Source organism: Myodes glareolus, chromosome 1 (assembly GCF_982192425.1).
Source record: "Myodes glareolus chromosome 1, mMyoGla1.1, whole genome shotgun sequence".
In the NCBI taxonomy this organism is placed as follows: domain Eukaryota; kingdom Metazoa; phylum Chordata; class Mammalia; order Rodentia; family Cricetidae; genus Myodes; species Myodes glareolus.
In genome coordinates, this window is record NC_142026.1 from 62,064,313 (window position 1) to 62,085,525 (window position 21,213).

The 21,213-nt window shown below is 45.3% G+C and overlaps 1 protein-coding gene across 1 annotated transcript; it reads right to left on the reverse strand.

Moving 5' to 3' along the window:
- Positions 1 to 19,020: 19,020 nt before the first annotated feature.
- Positions 19,021 to 20,685, reverse strand: LOC146896018 (CAMPATH-1 antigen-like). Its single transcript, XM_087907953.1, has 2 exons — positions 20,560 to 20,685; positions 19,021 to 19,482 (listed from the first exon to the last, which is right to left on the reverse strand). Exons 1-2 carry the CDS (start codon positions 20,608 to 20,610, stop codon positions 19,177 to 19,179), a joined length of 357 nt encoding a protein of 118 aa, XP_087764079.1. The 5' UTR covers positions 20,611 to 20,685; the 3' UTR covers positions 19,021 to 19,176.
- Between the last annotated feature and the right edge of the window lie 528 nt (positions 20,686 to 21,213).

The window sequence follows — 21,213 nt, forward strand, 5'->3', positions numbered from 1 at the left end:
CACTACTTGAATTTTTGTAACTGCTGACTTGGCTCAGTGTGTGAGCCATTAGGTCTGCCTTAGGGGCAAGAAGCCACTGTACCTCTGGCTCCCTTGGCCAGGATCAAAAGGCCTCTCAAGCCCTTTTGATCAAGAGTTCCAAACCAAAAATAGATAAATGAATAGCAAAGCAAATCACTTGCAGAACCACTGCCTAGTGTTGACCTAAGCCTCCTACTTCCCTGAATTCCTCAGAAAAGCCTGACATTTCCTTTCTCCATGTCTTCACCTGTATTGTTGGGCACTGGGCAGAGCCTACACAATATTTCTCTGACACTTTGGGCTTCCTTGCTTTCTCCCTGTAGCTCTCCAGCCCCTACCCTGTGCAGGCCGCCAGCTGAACTCTTGCCTGACTCAAAGACCAGCCATTCCTCCTCCACTCCAACCCCTCTCCATGCTGATGCTGAGATTTCCAGCTTGTCTGCCTTGCTGTTTTGCCTTTAAACTCTAACAAAAACTCTCCTCGGTTTCAACAACTAACAACAGACTTTCCTCATTCCCACCCAGCTTCTGGAGATCCAGGACCAGCCTCCAACTACCCTTCCGCAGTGTTTCTGCCTGTGCATTGTTTGTCTTTTTTTTTGGAGACAGAGTTTTAGCATGTAGCCTGAACAGGCTTCAATATCACAATAATGGTTTCTACAATCTCCTACCTGCTGAGATTACAGCGCAGGCCACCAGACTCAGCGGCTTGTGCATTCCCTGACTGCCCTGCACTCTCAGGAAACCTTGGCCTCTGCTAGTGTTTGGTCCACATGAATTGTGCCCTTAAAGGAACACAGCCACTCAAGCTGAAGGCATTGTTTACAGCCTAGAGAGCTCGGCACTGCTGTTCCACTGGGAATGTGGGATACTAGCAGGGTGCTCTTCCCCAGCCCTGGGCTTTCAACAGCCTCAAAAACCTACTTTTCCCACCTGGGATGAATCCCAGCAACAGGAGAAGGAAAGGCCAACGTGTTCTCAGGGATCCTCTGTTCAAGACGTACACCCACTCTGTGCTCGTTGATCAAGGGTTTTATTGGATAATGTGTTTGTTCTCATGCCGTGTCTAACAGGCCTTTCAAGACAGTTATTCTGGAGTTTTGTGGGGTTTTTTGTTTTGGTTTGTTTTGTTTTGGTTTTGGTTTTTGAGACAGGGTTTCTCTGTAGCTTTGGAGCCTGTCCTTTAACTAGCTCTTGTAGACCAGGCTAGCCTCAAACTCAAAGAGATCTGCCTACCTCTGCCTCCCGAGTGCTGGGACTAACTATGTGCGTGCGCCACCACCGACCGGCTATTTTGTAGTTCTTGTACTCAGGGATTTCTCTCAGGGACTTCCAGCCTGTGTATATTTTCCACTCTGTGTTAATTCAAATTTGCCTGGCTAAAGCCAAATCAGAGGTATTTGTAAATTTCCCCTATGTTCGTAATAAAATATCACATATCACTAATGCTACTTTGTGGGGTTTTCTGTATTTTGTTTTTTTCTGGTTTTGCTATGCTTAGGATGGCTACTAGGGTCTTGCACGCACTAGGCAAATGCTCTACACTGAGATACATCCCTACCTGATACCACCTAGACAATGTCTTCCTCACAGGTAGAAGACAACTGCTGGGAGCAGTTCTTCCCAGAGAGGGCTGAGGAGCTCTATCCAGAGAGTGCTGTGAAGTCCTACCCAGAGAGTGCTGAGGAGTTCTATCCAGAAAGTGCTGAGGAGTTTCATCCAGAGTGGAAGAGATGGGCAGGCGCCAATGCAAGAATTCCTCCAACAACCTGAAAGGCAACATGACACCACCAGAATCCAGGGAGCTCGAAACTAGAAGAATTGAACACCCTATGCCAGAAGAAATAGAAGAAATTGACTCTAAGCGCTTCTTTATGAAAATAATAGAGGAAATTAAACAGGAGGTGAAAATCTGCCGTAAAGAAATGGAAGATAAGTATAACAAAAAAATTGAGGAAATGAGTAAAGAAATGGAAGAGAAATATACCAAAAAGTTTGAAGAAATGAGTAAATCCGTAAATGAAATTCTGGGAAACCAAGAAAAAACAATCAAACAGGTAATAGAAACAGTTCAAGATTTGAAAACTGAAATGGAGTCAATGAAGAAATCACAAACCGAGGGCCGGCTGGCTATGGAAAATCTGGGTAAACGAACAGAGACTTCAGAAACAAGCTTAACCAATAGAATACAAGAGATAGAAGAAAGAATCTCAGACTCTGAGGACACCATAGAGAAATTAAACACTCTGTCCAAAGAAAACAGCAAATCCAACAAATTCTCATCACAAAACATTCAGGAACTGTGGGACACAATAAAAAAACCAAATCTAAGAATAATAGGAGTAGAAGAAGGAGAAGAATTGCATTTCAAAGGTCCAGAAAATATACTCAACAAAATTATAGAAGAAAACTTTCCCATCCTAAAGAACGATATTCCTATGAAGGTTCAAGAAGCATACAGAACACCGAATAGACTGGATCAGAAAAAAACATCCCCTCGTCATATAGTAATCAAAACACAAAGCATTCAGACTAAAGAAAGGATATTGAAAGCTGCAAAGGAAAAAGGTCAAGTAACTTATAAAGGTAAACCTATCAGACTTACACCAGACTTCTCTATGGAAACCATGAAAGCCAGAAGGTCCTGGATAGAGGTACTGCAGAAACTAAGAGACAATGGATGCAAACCCAGACTACTTTACCCAGCCAAGCTATTGTTCACTATCAACGGAAAAAACAAAATATTCCAGGATAAAAACAAATTTAAACAATACGTAGCTACTAATCCAGCCTTACAGAGAATACTAGAAGGAAAATCACAACCCAAGGAATCCAACATTCCCAACGCTGCCTACATTAACTCAGACATTTAGCGACCCTCCACAAGCACAACTCAAAGGAGGAAAACACATACACGCTACTACCCAAAAAAATGACCGGAGTCATCGATCACTGGTCATTAATATCACTTAAAATCAATGGTCTCAACTCACCTATAAAGAGGCACAGACTTAGAGATTGGATACGAAAACAGGATCCAACATTCTGCTGTCTACAAGAAACACACCTCAACCACAAAGACAGACACCTACTCAGAGTAAAGGGTTGGGAAAAGGTTTTCCAAGCAAATGGACCTAAGAAACAAGCGGGTGTGGCCATTCTAATATCTAACAAAATCGACTTCAAACTAAAATCAATCAGAAGAGATGGAGATGGACATTTCATACTCATAACAGGAACAATTCATCAGGAAGAAGTCTCAATCTTGAATATCTATGCCCCTAATATAAAGGCACCCACATATGTAAAAGAAACTCTTCTAGAACTCAAGGCAGTCATCAAACCACACACACTAATAGTAGGAGACTTCAACACTCCTCTCTCACCAATGGACAGGTCAATCAGACAGAAACCTAACAGAGAAATAAGAGATTTACTGGAGGTACTGAATCAAATGGACTTAACAGACATCTATAGAACACTCCACCCAAATAGGAAAGAGTATACCTTCTTCTCTGCAGCTCATGGAACCTTCTCGAAAATTGACCACATACTTGGTAACAAAGCAAACTTCCACAGATACAAAAAAATATTAGTGACCACCTGTGTCTTGTCAGATCACCATGGATTAAAATTAGAATTCAACAACAATGGTACCCCCATGAAGCCAACAAACTCATGGAAGTTGAACAGTCAACTACTAAATCACCCCTGGGTCAAGGAAGAAATAAAGAAAGAAATTAAAGTCTTCCTTGAATATAATGAAAACAAAGACACAACGTATTCAAACCTATGGGACACAATGAAAGCAGTGCTAAGAGGAAAGTTCATAGCACTAAGTGCCCACCTAAAGAAAACAGAGAAAGCACACATTGGAGACTTAATAACACACTTGAAAGCTCTAGAAAAAAAAGAAGCTGATTTACCCAGGAGGAGTAGAAGACTGGAAATAATCAAACTGAGGGCTGAAATCAACAAAATAGAAACACAGAAAACAATTCAAAGAATCAATGAAGCAAAAAGCTGGTTCTTGGAGAAAATTAACAAGATTGACAAACCCCTATCCAAACTAATCAAACGGCAGAGAGAGAACTTGCAAATTAATAGGATCAGAAATGAAAAGGGGGACATAACCACAGACACAGAGGAAATACAGAGAATCATTAGATCTTACTACGAAAGTTTATATGCCACAAAGTTGGAAAATGTAAAAGAAATGGACATTTTTTTAGATAAGTACCATATACCAAAGTTGAACCAAGACCAGGTGAACAATCTAAATAGACCTGTTAGTCGTGAAGAACTAGAAGCTGTTATCAAAAATCTCCCTACCAAAAAAAGCCCAGGACCAGATGGTTTCAATGCAGAATTCTACCAGAACTTCCAGGAAGAGCTAATACCTATACTCCTTAATGTATTCCACAATATAGAAAAAGAAAAGTCACTGCCAAACTCCTTTTATGAAGCTACAGTCACCCTAATACCAAAACCACACAAAGACACAACCAAGAAAGAGAATTACAGGCCAATCTCACTCATGAACATCGATGCGAAAATTCTCAATAAAATACTGGCAAACCGAATCCAAGAACACATTAGAAAAATCATCCATTATGATCAAGTAGGCTTCATCCCAGAGATGCAGGGATGGTTCAACATACGCAAATCTATCAATGTAATCCATCATATAAATAAACGGAAAGAAAAAATCATATGATCATTTCATTGGATGCTGAAAAAGCGTTTGACAAAATTCAACACCCTTTTATTATAAAGGTGTTGGAGAGACTGGGGATACAAGGATCATACCTAAATATAATAAAAGCAATATACAGCAAGCCGACAGCTAACATCAAATTGAATGGAGAGAAACTCAAAGCCTTTCCACTAAAATCAGGAACACGACAAGGCTGTCCACTCTCTCCATACCTCTTCAATATAGTGCTTGAAGTTCTAGCAATAGCAATAAGACAACATAAGGGGATCAAGGGGATTCGAATTGGAAAGGATGAAGTGAAACTTTCGTTATTTGCAGACGATATGATAGTGTACATAAGCGACCCCAAAAACTCTACCAAAGAACTCCTACAGCTGATAAACACCTTTAGTAACGTGGCAGGATACAAGATCAACTCCAAAAAATCAGTGGCACTCCTATACACAAAGGATAAAGAAACGGAGAGGGAAATCAGAGAAACATCACCTTTCACGATAGCCACAAACACCATAAAATATCTTGGGGTTACTCTAACCAAGGATGTGAAAAACCTATTTGACAAGAACTTTAAGCCTTTGAAAAGAGAAATTGAGGAGGATACCAGAAAATGGAAAGACCTCCCCTGCTCTTGAATTGGGAGAATCAACATAGTAAAAATGGCAATTCTACCAAAAGCAATCTACAGATTCAATGCAATCCCCATCAAAATCCCATCAAACTTCTTCACAGACCTTGAGAGAACAATAATTAAGTTTATATGGAAAAACAAAAAACCCAGGATAGCCAAAACAATCTTATACAATAAAGGAACTTCTGGAGGCTTTACTATCCCTGACTTCAAACTCTATTACAGAGCTACAGTATTGAAAACAGCTTGGTATTGGCATAAGAACAGAGAAGTCGACCTATGGAATCGAATAGAAGACCCAGATACTAACCCTCAAACCTACGAACACCTAATTTTCGACAAGGGAGCTAAAGGTATACAATGGAAGAAGGAAAGCGTCTTTAACAAATGGTGCTGGCATAACTGGATGTCAACCTGTAGAAGAATGAAAATAGATCCATATCTATCACCTTGCACAAAACTCAAGTCCAAATGGATTAAAGACATCAACATCAATCTGTCCACTTTGAACCTGATAGAAGAGAAAGTGGGAAGTAGTCTACAAGATATAGGCACAGGAGGCCACTTCCTAAGTAGGACCCCAGCAGCACAGACAATAAGAGAAACAATGAATAAATGGGACCTGCTGAAACTGAGAAGCTTCTGTAAAGCAAAGGACACTGTCAGTAAGACAAAAAGGCTGCCTTCTGACTGGGAGAAGATCTTCACCAACCCCTCATCAGACAAAGGTCTGATCTCCAGAATATACAAAGAACTCAAGAAACTAGACACTAAAACTCTAATTAACCCAATTAAAAAATGGGGTACTGATCTGAACAGAGAATTCACAACAGATGAACTTCGAATGGCCAGAAGACACTTAAGGTCTTGCTCAACCTCCTTAGCGATCAGGGAAATGCAAATCAAAACCACTTTGAGATACCATCTTACACCTGTCAGAATAGCTAAAGTTAAAAACACCAATGATAACCTATGCTGGAGGGGATGTGGAATGAGGGGAACACTCATCCATTGTTGGTGGGAATGCAAACTTGTGCAGCCACTTTGGAAATCAGTGTGGAGGTTTCTCAGGAAACTGGGAGTCAACCTCCCTCAGGACCCAGCAATTCCTCTCTTGGGAATATACCCTAGAGATGCCCAAACATACTACAAAAGCGTTTGTTCAACTATGTTCATAGCAGCACTATTTGTAATAGCCAGAACCTGGAAACAGCCTAGGTGCCCCTCAATAGAAGAATGGTTAAAAAAGGTGTGGAACATATACACATTAGAGTTTTACTCAGCGGTAAAAAATAATGACATCTTGAATTTTGCATGCAAATGGATGGACATAGAAAACGCTTTACTGAGTGAGGTAAGCCAGACCCAAAAAGAGGAACAAGGTATGTATTCACTCATAAGTGGATTCTAACCATAATTAAAGGTCTTTGAGCCTATTATTCGTGATCCTAGAGAAGCTAAATAAGAAGACGAACCTGATGAAGATTATTTACCTATCCGCCAGGAGGTAGGAAATAGTCAAGAGTCCCAGGTAACTTTGGGTGCATGGGGGGGGTGGGAGGGTTGATGGAAGGGGAGAGGGTTAGAGAGAAGGGAGTAGGGGAGGAATGGAGAAAGCTCGGTTGACCGGGATGGGGGGAAGGGAGGAAGGATGAATGTGGGATCAGGGAAGAATATATTTCAACTAAGGGAGTCATATTAGAGTTTACAGGAAACTTGATTATATATGGGATCCCAGGTCCAAGGAGAGATCCCCATATTGTTCTCTGGACAGAGGAGGGGGTGGCTGAACCGGCCTTGGCCCGTGACCATACTGATGAATATTTTGCTTATCACCATAGATCCCTCATCTGGCGTTGGATGACGATACAGATGGAGGCCCGCGTTGGAGCACCGAACTGAGCCCCCCAAGATCCAAACGAGGAGCAAAAGGAGGAAGAAAATGACGAAGGACTGCGAGGGATACTATCACCCACTGATACAAGGGGTCGGATCTAATGAGAGTTTGCCAAGGCCAGATGGACCGTGACTGAACGAGCATGTGATCCAACCAGATTCTCTGAATGTGGCTGGATTTTCTGAATGTGGCTGGCCTGCAGTCTTTCCGAGAAGCCATTGACAATGACACTGGGACTGGTTTCCTCTGCATATACTGGATTTTTGGGATCCAGTCTGTTTGGATGCTCACCTTCCTGGACCTGGAGTGAGGGGGGAGGAACTTGGACTTCCCACAGGGCAGGAGACCCTGACTTCCCTAGGGGACAAAGAGGGAGGAGGAGAGGGAGGGGGGGAGTGGGAGGGCGTTGGGAGGAGGGGCGTAAATGGAAACTTTTTATAATTTAATAAAATTACAAAAAAAAAAAAAAAGAAGACAACTGCTGGATGAGGGGCCAGAATGAGCCTTCTGCTAAGTAGTGTACAGTAGCTCTCTGACGTAATTGTCTAGGAATTAGCTAAATGCATTGCACATTTATTAACAAAGTATACATGCAAGCAACAAGCCAAGCCCTGAGCTGCCTGGAAAGAGCTGTTTATAGTCCTCTAAGAGAGGAGGGATTACAGGAATAAAGAGCCTCTCTGGTTCTTTCCATCATAGAAAACAATTCCTCCTACCCAAGTGGCTCCAGCCACTCAAAGGCAGCCATGCAGCCTTCAGTTTAAAAATCTCCACATGTTGCCTCACACTGAATTCTCTCTAGCACTTCCTGTCCCTTTCTCATTGCTAATTTCCTGCCTGTCCTCTTAAACCTAAATAAGATCAGTTGTAATTTCATCAAGTGCTACCCTGTCATCTCCTTTTCCTCCCTGGCAAACAATGGCAATGCATGTGTGGCCGGCCCTTCCCCTATCCCATTTCCATACCCAAGACACTGGAAGCACCATGGAGCCACTGTCACTTCTTGGATCCAAAGGGGTATGTCACCCTCACACCATTTATGACCACAAGCAACTCTTCTTTTTGGGTCATTCGTGTTGCATCCACCACCAACATACAGCATCCTGACACAAGTCAGGCCTCAGACACTTCGTGTGCCCACCCCTTGCTCAGCTCCAAAGGTGTCTGTAGATGGCTCCTGCAAGTGTACCTCAAGCCCCTACCTCTTCCTGGAACTCATGGCGCCTGCCTCCTAATAAATACTCATACAAAGAGCTCATCACACTCAGCACATTGATTTCTTTGTTTCAGACTTATTTTGAATTTGTGTTTATTTGTTTGTTTTTGAAACAAGTCTCCCTGTGTAGCTCTGGCTGATCTGGAACTCACTCTGTACACCAGGCTGGCCTTAAACTCACAAAGATTTGCCTGCCTTTGCCTCCCAAGTGCTAGGATGAAAGGCATGAACACCAGACCTGACTCCCTTAATGTATTTTTTTAATTTTTCACCTACACATGTTGTATGTCAAGCATGTTCTCTCGTCTCCACCACTCTCAATTCTCAGTTCTCATTAGATGTGTCTCCGACACATCCCTGTGCCTCTACCATATGTACTCATAGAAATCTTAGTCCCAATGCTATGCCTACAAATGGACACCAAGCAGTACAATTTCTCCATCACATTCACTGTGGTCACCCTTCATCATAAGCAACTTCACATACATCAAACACTAGAGCATTCAAGTGAGGACATCAGATTCAGGAAGGACACAACTGTGTGGTAGACAATGTTTTCCTGGCGACTAACGTATGGATTCCTGAAAGGTACAGAAATTCTCTATCTTCTCAGATCGGGTCCTTTCTCTAGGAAACATAAATCCCTAAGACAAAAGACACAGAAAATAACAAGAACACAAAATTTGAAAGGGATAAAGACCTCACGTACATGGAGAAATAAGGGCTGAGGCACAGTTCAGAAACAGCACTTACCCAGGAGTGTGAAGCTCTGTGTTCGATCCCCAAAGCACAGAGTGAGTGTACAGAGAAATCCAATGGAAAACGGGAAAACATGGCTACATGTTGGAATCCCTGAGGAATAGTTAGATATTCCAAGGTCCCATTCACATCTCCTAATTGAATTGGTCTGCAAGGGAATGCAAACACTGGTAACATTAAATCTGCTGATGCTATTAATGGGTATTTGTGGTGGTCAGGGTCAACTGTCATCCTGAGAGAATCTAGCGTTACCTAGGAAACAAGCCCCTAGGCACACCTGTGAGATCATCTATGAAGGCTAACCTATGAGAGTGTCTGTGAGGGATTGTCTCATTACAGGTATTGACATGGGTAAATCAAATTACTTGTGAGGGGCCCATTCCCTGTGCAGTGTGCCCTGCACTGTGTGTGGGGAGAGATGGAGCTGAGTAACAGCATGCATTCCTCATTCTCGGTTCCCTGAGTGTGGATGTGATGTGACCAGGTGATTCAAGATTCTGCCAACTTAGCTCCCACCATGATGAACTGTACCCCTCAACTGTGAGCCTGAATAAACACCTAATTGCTTCTCTGTCTTAGCACAGCAATGGGAAGAGAAATGTGACAGTGGTCAAGAGGCCCCTGCTGGAGGAAGTAGAAGCTGGGCAGTGGCTTTTAGTTAGGGCTGTGCATCATTGAGGGAATTTCTCAGCTTGCATAAACCTATATTCCATCCTGGGGAAGAAGAGGCAGTATGTTCATGAGACTTGGGCTTGAGTATTCTGGAAAACTCCCATGTGATTCCCACATCCTACATGTCAGGAAGCAGTGACCTGAAGCACAGAGACATGGAGACCTTAGAGGCTGAAAGAGAACTCAGTGTGACAGGCATGTCAGTGAACTGTTTCTGCAAAGTGCGAACAGAAAGGTCCCAGGAAGAAATTGCTGAGAAATAGCTACCTTTTAAAAGACTGACAGTAACAGTGCTGTGAGCATGGGCATGACTAGCACACGCGTGGCACTAGGAGTACACACTGGTGCAGGCACTCTGGAGGAAAGTTTGAGAAGTTCTCATAAAGTCAAACATTTCTACAACCCAGGCATCTTACTGGATCATGAGATATTTATCAAAAAACACATAAACAGGCACAGGAAGAGTTATACATGAATGTTCAGAGCGTCATAATTCATAACAACCAATAATTTTAAAACTCCATCAACAGAGAAACTGAACAGATCATCATGTGTCCACAGGATAAAATACTCAGCTACTGTTAAAGAGATAACAGTGTAAAATGAAATTATGAATCCTGCTGGGTACTGAGGCACACACCTGAGCACTTGAGCCCAGAAGGTCTAAGTCATCCTAAACAGAGGAGAACACCATCTCAGAAACAGAAGATGCGGAAGTGGTGAGATGGCTCGAGAATTAAAATACTTGCTGCTCTAACAAAGAAGTTCCCAAACATGTGGGGGTGGCTCACAACGACCTGTGACTCAGTACCAGAGAATGAAACATCCTCTTCTGGCCTCCATGTATGTGTGCACACATGTATTGCATACACACACACACACACACACACACACACACTTAAAATAAGTCTTTTAAGATAAATTTTGACAATACTGCCCCCATGCACAGCAAGCCACACACACAAAGAGCACATGATGATATTCAAATTTCCGAAAGCAGATAATTCTAATTTATAGTGCTAAGAATTCACACTTGAAGGGGCCAATGAGATAGCGTGGGTTAATGACTCTGGTTTTCTTCCAAAGAACCCATATTCCATTCCCAGCACCCACAGCTCACAGCCATCTGTAATCTCTGTTCTAAGGAAGCAAGACTCTTCTAGCTTCCTTGGGCACCAAAGCACATAGTGGTGCAGTGCACAGGAGAACATGCAGACAAAACACACATACACATAAAATTTTTTATTACTTTTAAAAAGAAATTGACATTTGAAGGTGGGATATACTGCAAAGGTATACAAAGAGATTTGGGAGTCAAATCATACACCATAATTCAGGTGGCAATTACACATTTACCAAAACTTGGGGTGTAAACTGTCATGGTGGTTAGTGAGGAGACTAATGCAATACAGCAGGATTGCTGGAGCCCAAGAGTTTGGGATCAGCTTAGGCTACATAGCAAGGCCCTTGATACAAAACAAAATGAAACAAACAAAACAAAACAAACAAATGAAAGAAACGCATAGACTGGAGAGTCGCCCCAAGAGAGGACGCAGGACTGAAATGATGAAGCCTTGGAGAGTGAGGCCAACATCTCATAAACAAATCACAGCACCAAGACAGAGGTACACATCAACAGATTTGAATTTTATCCCATTTTTCTCTTTCTATGCACACACTTATATTGGAGGGAAACATTGCCATCGCATTAATGTGGAGGCCAGAGAACAGCTGTGAGACTCAGGACTCTCCTTCCACCATGTGGGCCCCAGGGATCCACTCAGGTCGTCAGGCTTCATAGTTCTCTATCTCAATTTTATTATGTATATATGTTCTGGGTAGGGGTGCAGAGAATGCACACGTGAGTGCAGGTGCCTTCAGAGATCAGAAATCTCACATCCCCCTGGATCTGGAGTTATAGGCTGCTGTGAGCTACCTCATATGGGTCATGGAAACCAAACTGGAGCCCTCTGGGAGAGCAGTTTGTACCTGTACACTTAATGGCTAAGCCATCTCTTCAGCCCTTGTCTCAGTTTTTAATGACAAAATATGTACCTAATTCAATCTATGAGATACAAACACCAATACTCACATTCTACTGCTGTGTAATAAATTATCATATTTAGACCAAAATTTCCTTTTATTATTTAAAGACCAGGTGAGTCTGATTCCTTAACATCCAGCTACCATCTCTGGAAGAGCTAAGGTTACAGGTTTGTGTACCTCCTCTTCCTTATTTTAGAAAGTCCTGGGGATCAAACTCAGGATCTCTGGTATGCCAGACTGACCGTCTACCCACTGAGCTACATAGTTCCCACAGCATCCACCATGTGTAGATGCTTAAATACTTGTTAGTTCACCAATTCACCAGTTCAGAGATAGAGTTGGCTTTGCCCTGACAGGTGGAGACCCATCCAAGGTCTTTCTTGGCCTACGATCACATCCATTTTAGCAAAGGAGAGTTTATGTCAGTAGATTATATCTACAAAGGCCATTTCGTCTAGATTAAACAAAATCAGCTGCTTTATACATGCAAAAACATCTTCCAAATCCTGATCACCACAAGTTAATGTAACCAAGGGCATGAGGCAGGATCTGAACAATGTTCTAGTTTCGGGCAGAGGGGCCAGCTGAGGATTCTGTGCAGCACCTTGTGCACGGCCTTGCTCTGAGGGAGCTCTTTCAGGGTCCTGATCTGAAAAATCGGGCAAGGAAGCCAAACAACTGAGTGATGTAATGTGAGACAGGAGACCACCGCTGTGTCCTTTTGCCATGCCAGAGCACACACAGCTGGGTGTAGGAGCATTCATTTGTGATCCCAGTATTTGAGAAGTTGATGCAGGAGGACTACCAAAAGTACCAGGCATCATGATCTACATAGTGAAAACCAAGCCAGCCTGAGCTGCATGGCAAGATGCTATCTCAAAAAACAACAACAATAAAAATAACCTGTAGACTTAAGCAGAGAGTCTGTGTTCACACGAGTTCATGTTACACTCACAGTGCCAGATCTGGGACACAAGACTGCACACGTGATAGGTTAGTGCCCTACCACTGAGTACTACCCAACCCTAACAACTGAGCTTATTCTCATCATAGCTCAGGAGATACAAAATCAAAGTGTCAGCAAATTGTGTTGTTTACTTTTATTACTTTTGTTTTTCTTTATTAAATATTTTATGTGAATTTTGCAATTTTTAAAATCAAAATGTAATTAAATAATCCCCAGCTCCCTCTCAAACTCATAGCCTCTTTTAAATGAAATTTATTTTTAACTGATACAAAAACATAAAACTGTACAGAATAATGAGATATAGAAATCTACTAGCTAAAGTGTAAACATAGAAAAAATAAAGACGCCTAGAGGCATGGGAAAGCGCTTCAGTTCACGAAGACTGAGCCTTCTGCAGCCACAGAGGCTAAGTTCATTCTCATGTGTCTCTAATCTTCATTTCATAGACCCGTGTGAATACCACACCCGTGGCAAGTTACACGCAACAGATGGTTCCATAGTAAAAGCACTTATTACTTAGCAGAGGACCAAGTTTTGACGCCCAGCCCCTATATGGTAGCTCATAACCATCTATCTCTCCAGTTTCAGGGATAATGATGCCCTCTTCTGACCTCTGCAAGCACCAGGCATGCATGTGATACACATGCAGACATACAGGGAAAACACGCATGCACATACAAATAAAAATAAACCTTTAAAAACATTTTAAGGTGTAGAAAGACACCCGGGCCAATCTTTGGCCTCCACACATGCACACACAGATGAGTTCACCTACACACACGCATAGACACACACACACACACACACACACACACACACACACACACACACCATACAAATACTTAGCAGAAAGAGAAGAAGGAAGGCAAGAAGGACTCCTTTCCTGACACCCTGTGAAAAGATCTGACAAATATTCCCTGTAAGGAAGATCAAGACACTGTTCACAGCAAGCACTTAAACTAACCCTGAAAAACTAAAGTTGTATAAGGTTGAAAGGCATCCTGGGGACAGGGCACTCACTTAACAAGACCAAGACTTAGGTTTGGCCCCCATCACTGCAACATCACTGCAATGATAGCTCAGTGAGTGAGTACCACTTGTCATGTGAGCACGGGGACCCTAGTTTGTTCTCATGTCAAAAGCTGGACATTAGTGACTGTGATAACTCTGCTGGAGAGGTAGACAGGCGAATTGCAGGGGCACAGGCAAGTTCCAAGTTCAAGGAGAGATCCTGTCTCAATAAAGAAAAGAAGAAATAATAAAGAAAGAAAGAAAAATGGAGGGAGGGAGAGATGAAGGGAGGGAGGGAGAGAAGGAGGGAAAGAAAGGAGGAAGGAAAGAAGGAAGAAGGGAGGGAGAAGGGAGGGAGGAGAGGGGAGGGGAGAGGAGGCGAGGAGAGGCGATGAGAGGGGAGGAGAGGCGAGAGGAGAAGAGGTCTCTGGGAGTTAAAGCCTGGCCTGGTTTATGGAGTAAGTTCCATGCCAGCTAGTGAGCTCCTGTCTGAAAAAAGAAAAGTGCTGGCAGCTCTTAAAGAGAACCTGGATTCAGTTCCCCAAACCACATAGAGGCTCAAAATTGTCTGTAACCCCAGTTCTAAGGGATCTGACACCCAACCTGAACTCCGTAGGCCCTGAGCACACACAGGGTACACAGATGTCCATGCAAACAAAACACTCGTATCCATATCAATAGATAATTTTTTTTTAATCCTGATTGTTTTTTTTTAATAGTGTAGGGGAACACAAAGAGAAAGTAAATGAGAAAAACAAGCTTGGCCTGAAACAGTGACTGATGAAGTGAGCGATGAGTAAATGTAACATCATTTAGAACTACTTGAAGTTTTCCAGATAGTTGTAAGTCCCTGCTCTCTAGAAGCTGGCAAAGCAGTCAGATATCCTAACAAACAAAAGTACTACACTATGAAAGCCTCCAGGACAGCAAGTGATCCGGGACAGATAGAGTGGAAGGTATCACTAAAGTCCCCTTTGATCAGGACCTTTACAGACATCCCAGGCCAAAGTGCAGACAGGCGGGGCAGAAATGGTACCACTCCGCCCTTTGCATGACTTACTTGCAGTCACACTGGTGACACACCAGGTCACAGAGCCTGACCTCATGTGCTGGATTCCTGTTCCTGAGTCCCAGCTGCTGGGAGACCTCAACCAAGTTCTGTTCATCTCTGCTCCTCAGATTCTCTATATGAAGCAGGAACCATAGCAGTTTATACTTAAGGTGGATGGTGTCAAAAGTCAAGAAGTTAATCATTGTGCAAATGCCTACGAGACAGTTTGTGGATAAAAAATGTTACCTATCACCAATGCAGCTGGCATATCTACCCAGAACAATGCCACATGTTTTGAAAACCTCAACTCATTTATTTGTTACATACTTCCTCTGTTAGACTAAAAAATTGCAGAAACTACATTTTTAAGACTTTATCAAAGAGGGAAGGGTACATGCCACAGAGCACATGTGGAGGTCGGAGGACATCTTTGGTTTTGTCTTTTCACCTTTACAGACATCCTGGACATCACAATCAGGCCATTAGGTTTACCCACTCAACCATCTGGTCAACCCTGTAGAGACTATATTTGATTTGTCTCTATATTCCCAGAACCTAGTCTAAGTTATACCCATAGCAGAGCCTGGTGGCAACTCCCTTTCCAGGTGGCAAGGGAGGAACTAAAAACAGCCGACTTACAACCTCTTTATTACCAGTTATCTGCTCCAGTCCTGCCATTTGGGGGCTTTCCTTGTTGTTTCCATGACTGTCACCTCTAATGAAGGCCCTGCCGATGCCGGCTGAGCCCGTTCTGATCTCTGGCTCTCTAGTGTCACTGCATTTCTCTTTAGCTTTAGCATGCATGCATTTCTGTGTGTGTGTGCGTGAGCACTCACATGTGTATATGTGTATATGTGTGTGCACATGTGTGCATGCATGCATTTGTGTTATTACAATTAGCTGTACCTGTAGCAAGCATAGGTACTTAGTACTGAACAGACTAGGGGGATCTTTGTGTCAATTATGATGTGTGAATGTGATGACTGCATGAACCTGTGGAATTGCTTGTGCTTTCTGTAAACTGTGCCACCTTGTGGACTGTGGGTATATCAGCCAGGCACCCTAGATACATGTGTAGGTATCTATGGTCATAGAACTGTGCACATGTGTTATGCATGTGCCCTCAGGATGGGTATATAAAGAAGGTGTGATTTAAAAGCAGGGTCAGGAAAAGTTTGGAGGCAAGGAGAGTTTGGGGGTGTGGGTCTTCTAGAGGGCCCAGGGTTGAGGGTGGTGGGCACCCCTGGCAGCAGACTCTCAGCCTCTCCTTGTCCGCAGCACCGAGCCTACTTCCGCCTCTGGAATGCGGCGCTAGGGGGATTCCTGTCAGTGCCTGATCGCGTGGAGGACATGAAAGCAGGCCGTGTGGTGGTCTCTGAGCCCCGAGCTGGGGGCAGCTGCGTCTGGTACTATGAAGAGGGACTGCTGAAGAACCAGGTAAAGATTCCGGAACTGGTTCTGCTGAGCTCCAGGTTTGCCACCCTGCTTTGCAAAGTCTCTGCCCAGTTATATCCAAAATGCATGGAGGAAGTAGAGAATGCGGCCTCTTTTATTTTTCTCATGTTGAACCTTCCAAAAACAAGTATTTAGGGCTGGAGAAGTGACATAGCAGCTAAAAGCACTTGTTTTTGCAGAGGACCTGGGTTCAGGTCCCAGCACAAAAATGATGCCTCATAGCCATCCCTAGCTCCATTTCCAGGGGATCTGATGCCCTCTTCTGACCTCTGTGGGTACCAGGCATATATGTGGTGCACAGATTTACATTCAGGAAAAACCTTCATAAAATAAATAAATCTAAAAAGGATAAAGAGACTTACCTAGGGCTACAGTTGTAATAGCCAGCATTCAAAACCAGCTTATGAGCTGGGTATGGTGGCACATGCCTTCAATCCCAGCACTCAGGAGGCAGAAGCAGTTGGATATTTGTAAGATCAAGGCCAGCCTGGTCTATATAGTTAGCTCCAGGCCAGCCAAGGCTACATAGTGAGACACTGTCTCAAAGACAAAACAAGCAACAAAAATCCAGTGTCTGAAGGACAGCTTGAGCTTGGGAGATTTCCTGTGGGGAATGCAATGTCTAATGATCTGCTGGGGCCTCAGGTGGCCCCCACCATGAGCCTACAGGTGATTGGACCTCCTAGCCCAGGCTCCAAAGTAGTACTTTGGGCCGAGAGCTGCCTACCACGCCAAACTTGGAGCATCAGTGAATTGGGTCACATCTGCAGCCAGATGTTTGAAGGCCAGATCCTCGACGTGAAGGGTAACGTAGGCTGGGGGGGGGGGGCACCCAAGGGGACTCGAGACAGTGCTGTCTCTGGCACCCTGACCACCTCTGAATCTCCCCCTCAGGTGGCCGAGGTTATGACCGGGACCACGTGGTGCTCTGGGAACCAAACAAGAACAGGCCTTCCCAGATCTGGACTGTCTACGTACTTTGAACCAGTTCCACCCCATTTCCTGCTGGAGGCTTTTGCTGGGATGAAATATTTTTTCTAGATCTCAGCTGTTTTCTATCACGCTGTCAGGTGTTGTCATGTCTTTGCACCCTGCCTTTGGGAGAGAGATGGTCTCCGTTACCCTTCTGACCCGCTCCAGGTTGGCTTCTCTCTTTGTACAGCCTTCCCTTGCCACCAGAGGGAGCTCCAGAACCAGACTAACTAGTGTGCCACCCAGTTCTGCCTCCCTGACTGTGGGGGCGGGGCACAACCATTAACCAAAGCCCTGTATCCCATCCCAGTGCAGGTTTCTGGTGGGTGTTCCGGAACGGAAGTGGAGGTCTGTGCCACTTGAAGAAGCTCCCCTAGTTGACACACACACGGGGAGGGAAGGAGTTAGCCAGGCCAAATAGAGAAAGCAGAGGAAAGTATTCTAGGAATACAGATGTGTCCATGAGTGAGAACTTCAGGGTTCAGGGTGTGAGCCCACAGTGGGCATGGCGAGAGAGATGAGGGGGTCTTCACCCAAGAAGCCTTGTCCTGGGCTCCTCCCTGCTTCTTCCAACTCTAGTCACAAAGCATGGAGGCTTGACTTTGATCCAGAAACCAGAAGGGGCTGGGTCCCTAGCTAGGGGACAGGTCAGGCTGTCAGAAGGGGCTGGGTCCCTAACTAGAGGACAGGTCAGGCTGTCAGAGGGGGCTGGGTCCCTAGCTAGGGGACAGACAGGTCAGGCTGTCAGAGGGGGCTGGGTCCCTAGCTAGGGGACAGACAAGTCAGGCTGTCAGAAGGGGCTGGGTCCCTAGCTAGGGGACAGACAGGTCAGGCTGTCAGAAGGGGCTGGGTCCCTAGCTAGGGGACAGGTCAGGCTGTCAGAGGGGGCTGGGTCCCTAGCTAGGGGACAGACAGGTCAGGCTGTCAGAGGCCCGGAGCTGTAGTCACTTTCCAGTCCTCTGGGCATAGGTTCCTGCAAAGACACAGAGGCTGTCTTGGTTACTGTCTGGGCTCCCTGTCACTTTGCAGCCCCAAGCCCAGGAGGGGAAGCAGTTAGAGGAGCCTGGCTGTCCTTCCTGCCTTCCCTGGCTGTGAGTGTGGGTGGCAACACTTGTTATCCCCGTGATGGACAGACAAGTCATGAAATGCCCTTCCATGAACCCTCCCAGACACGGGGGTGCTTCTGGGTCTACAGCACTCCAGTTGGGGGTTTTGAGAGAAACGGAGCCAAGATGTGATGTCCCCACATCTGTCATTATGAAGACACCTGGGTCATGGGGGTGGGATACAGCCTGAAAAGTGTTGTGTGGGGTAGGGGGTAGAGCTGGGTCCATCACTCCCAAGTACCAGGCACAAGTGAAGCAAATACAACTAACGGTGGCAGTGAGGGTGACAGTTTCCTGTCCTTGTCTCTGCAAGGTGGCTTTAAGTTAGGGAACCTGGGGGAGGTGCCATCTTGGTGCCACCTTCCCTGCACATGGCCACAGAAAGCTAACGTTGCTGCACACATGCCTCTTGAGGTCGGTAATAACCAGTGACCACATGGGAGGCCCCAGCTAAGCATAAGTAGAACTTTATTGAGCCCCAACTGGGTGTCACTTGCCCCTTCCACCAGCCCCTCCCCATTTTGGCCATTGGCTGTCAATTTTCACTTCCTGGGCTCTCTGGTGTTAACACTTTCCAAAGACTGGGTTGGGGTGTTTCTTGCTACTGATGGTGGCAGCTGTTTGAGGAGCACAGGGCTGTAGAAGCAACATCATCACCTCAGCCGAGGTAGAGGAGGCACATTAAGGTGTTGGCGAAGAAGAAGAAACTGCAGGAATCCACATCGATGAGTGAGGAGGCCCCACTCTTTGGGGGTTTCGCAGGGGGTTTATTGACTACAGAAGTTTTGGGGGCTACCTCCTTGTTAGTCACAGGAGCCGGACGAGGGGTAGTGGCCAGAGCAGAACGAGGAGTGACCACACCGGAATGAGGAGAAGTGGCCGCAGGAGCAGGACCAGAACGAAGGGTAGTGGCCGCATTGGGATTCACATTGGTGTTATTATCTCCCAAGACTCCCATTTGTATCTGCAAGAGAATTGCCATGCTCAGGAAGATTTGAATCTCGTGTTAAGAACCCATCCCCTTTGTGCCCTTCCCCAACGCTAGGCCTCTGCATCCTCTGTCATAGGCCCTGTTGGATGTTTGGCTTCTTGTCCCGTCACAGGTGGTGATAAAGTCGTCTCTGTCCCTGTCATTCTCCCACCGCACAGACATTTCCTGTCACTTTTCAGGCCACCAGATCTTCCAGCACAGAGGGAAGCAGAAGCCCCCATTGCCCTTCTGAGCCTGAGGAATGGTTTCCCCTCCCAGAAACACGGGGGCACTTTTGGGTCTGTGGTACCCCACTTTGGAATTTGGTCTCTTGTCAGGAAGAGTCCACCATGGCTGGGAGTATGACATTAGACCGGGCTGAATGGAAAGGTCGCTGGCAGAGTATAGGGTGGAGACAAGCAGCTGCCGGTTGTCTTGGATGCTTGATTGAGTGGCCACTGAAGCCGCTCCAGATGGGGGCCAGTTTAAGTGCCCGTGATGCTTGGTCGAGATGTTCTTGATAAAGAACTTGATGGCTCCATTCTTGTGTTAATCAGGTCCCTCTGGGCACATGGGTGCCATGAAGGCTGCCTCACCTCCCAGAGTGGCAGTTGATTGGGAGACTTCTGCCTCTGCATTCCCACACACCCAGGCTTCCCTATACCAGGGGCAGGGGACAACCCCCTGCTGCCTATGGCAGTCTGTCAGACATCTCCTCACCCCTACCAAAGGACTGTGGCTTGCAGCTCTCCTCAGCAGAGTATCCTCTCCATACCACATGATCCAGAATTGCACAAAACCCTCTGAGTGCCTCCATGTACCTGACAGCCTGTGAGGTTTCCTCACACGGCACCATGGGCTTCCCAGAGGGCAGATGGACGGCCACTAAGAGGAGTGGAAGCCCAGGCACACAGGCCCTTCTGTATCTCAGGTTTCCTGTTGGTAACCGTCTATCTCAGTCACTGTGGTTGAAGGCTGGCTCCCCCAGGAACTTATTCCCTCCCTGACCCCAGCCTAGTCCATCAGTGGGGATCTGGGGATGAAGGCAAGGGCCCTCAGGACTGTCTTTACCTGAACCACAACCAACAGACTGACGGTAGCGAGGAAGAGGAGGCCGTTCATCCTGGACCTTCCCAGGCTCTGGTAGCAGCTGTGGAGATGAGCTCAGGGCTAGTTGCAGGCCTCTTTGAGTTTGGCTGCTTTTGAACTAGAAGGCAGAGGAAATAGCGAGGGGTAAAGGGAGGGAAGAAGGAGGGCTTGGGGGCGGGGAAGGGAGCTACCTTCTTTCAAACCTGGGGGTGGATGAAACTAGCCTCAAGGTTCCAAGACCTGGTATGTGAATTCTGAGTTCTCAAAAGCACAGGCAGGAGATGAGGGGCAACAAGAGGCCAACGACAGGGTGTTCCCTGAGCTTGGAACCACGTGTCCTTGTCAGGGAATATTGCTTTCATCATTTGACAACTCGGACCTCAGCCTGAGGCTGAATCACTGAGTCTTTTAACAACAACAAATAATAATAATTGCCGCTGCTGGAGCATCAGATGCAGTGTTAGCCCTTTTCCTTTCCTTTCCTTTCCTTTCCTTTCCTTTCCTTTCCTTTCCTTTCCTTTCCTTTCCTTTCCTTTCCTTTCCTTTCCTTCCCTTCCCTTCCCTTCCCTTCCCTTCCCTTCCCTTCCCTTTCCTTTTTTTTTTTCTGACTGTCCTAGAACTCCCTCTGCAGAGCAG

What these genes read in the sequence shown, in the direction of transcription:
- LOC146896018 (XM_087907953.1), bottom strand. Translation starts at nt 20,610, where the DNA reads ATGAACGGCCTCCTCTTCCTCGCTACCGTCAGTCTGTTGGTTGTGGTT. An exon ending in GTCTGTTGGTTGTGGTTCAG is followed by an intron (nt 19,483 to 20,559) that starts GTAAAGACAGTC and finishes ATTCTCTTGCAG; the next exon opens with ATACAAATGGGAGTCTTGGG.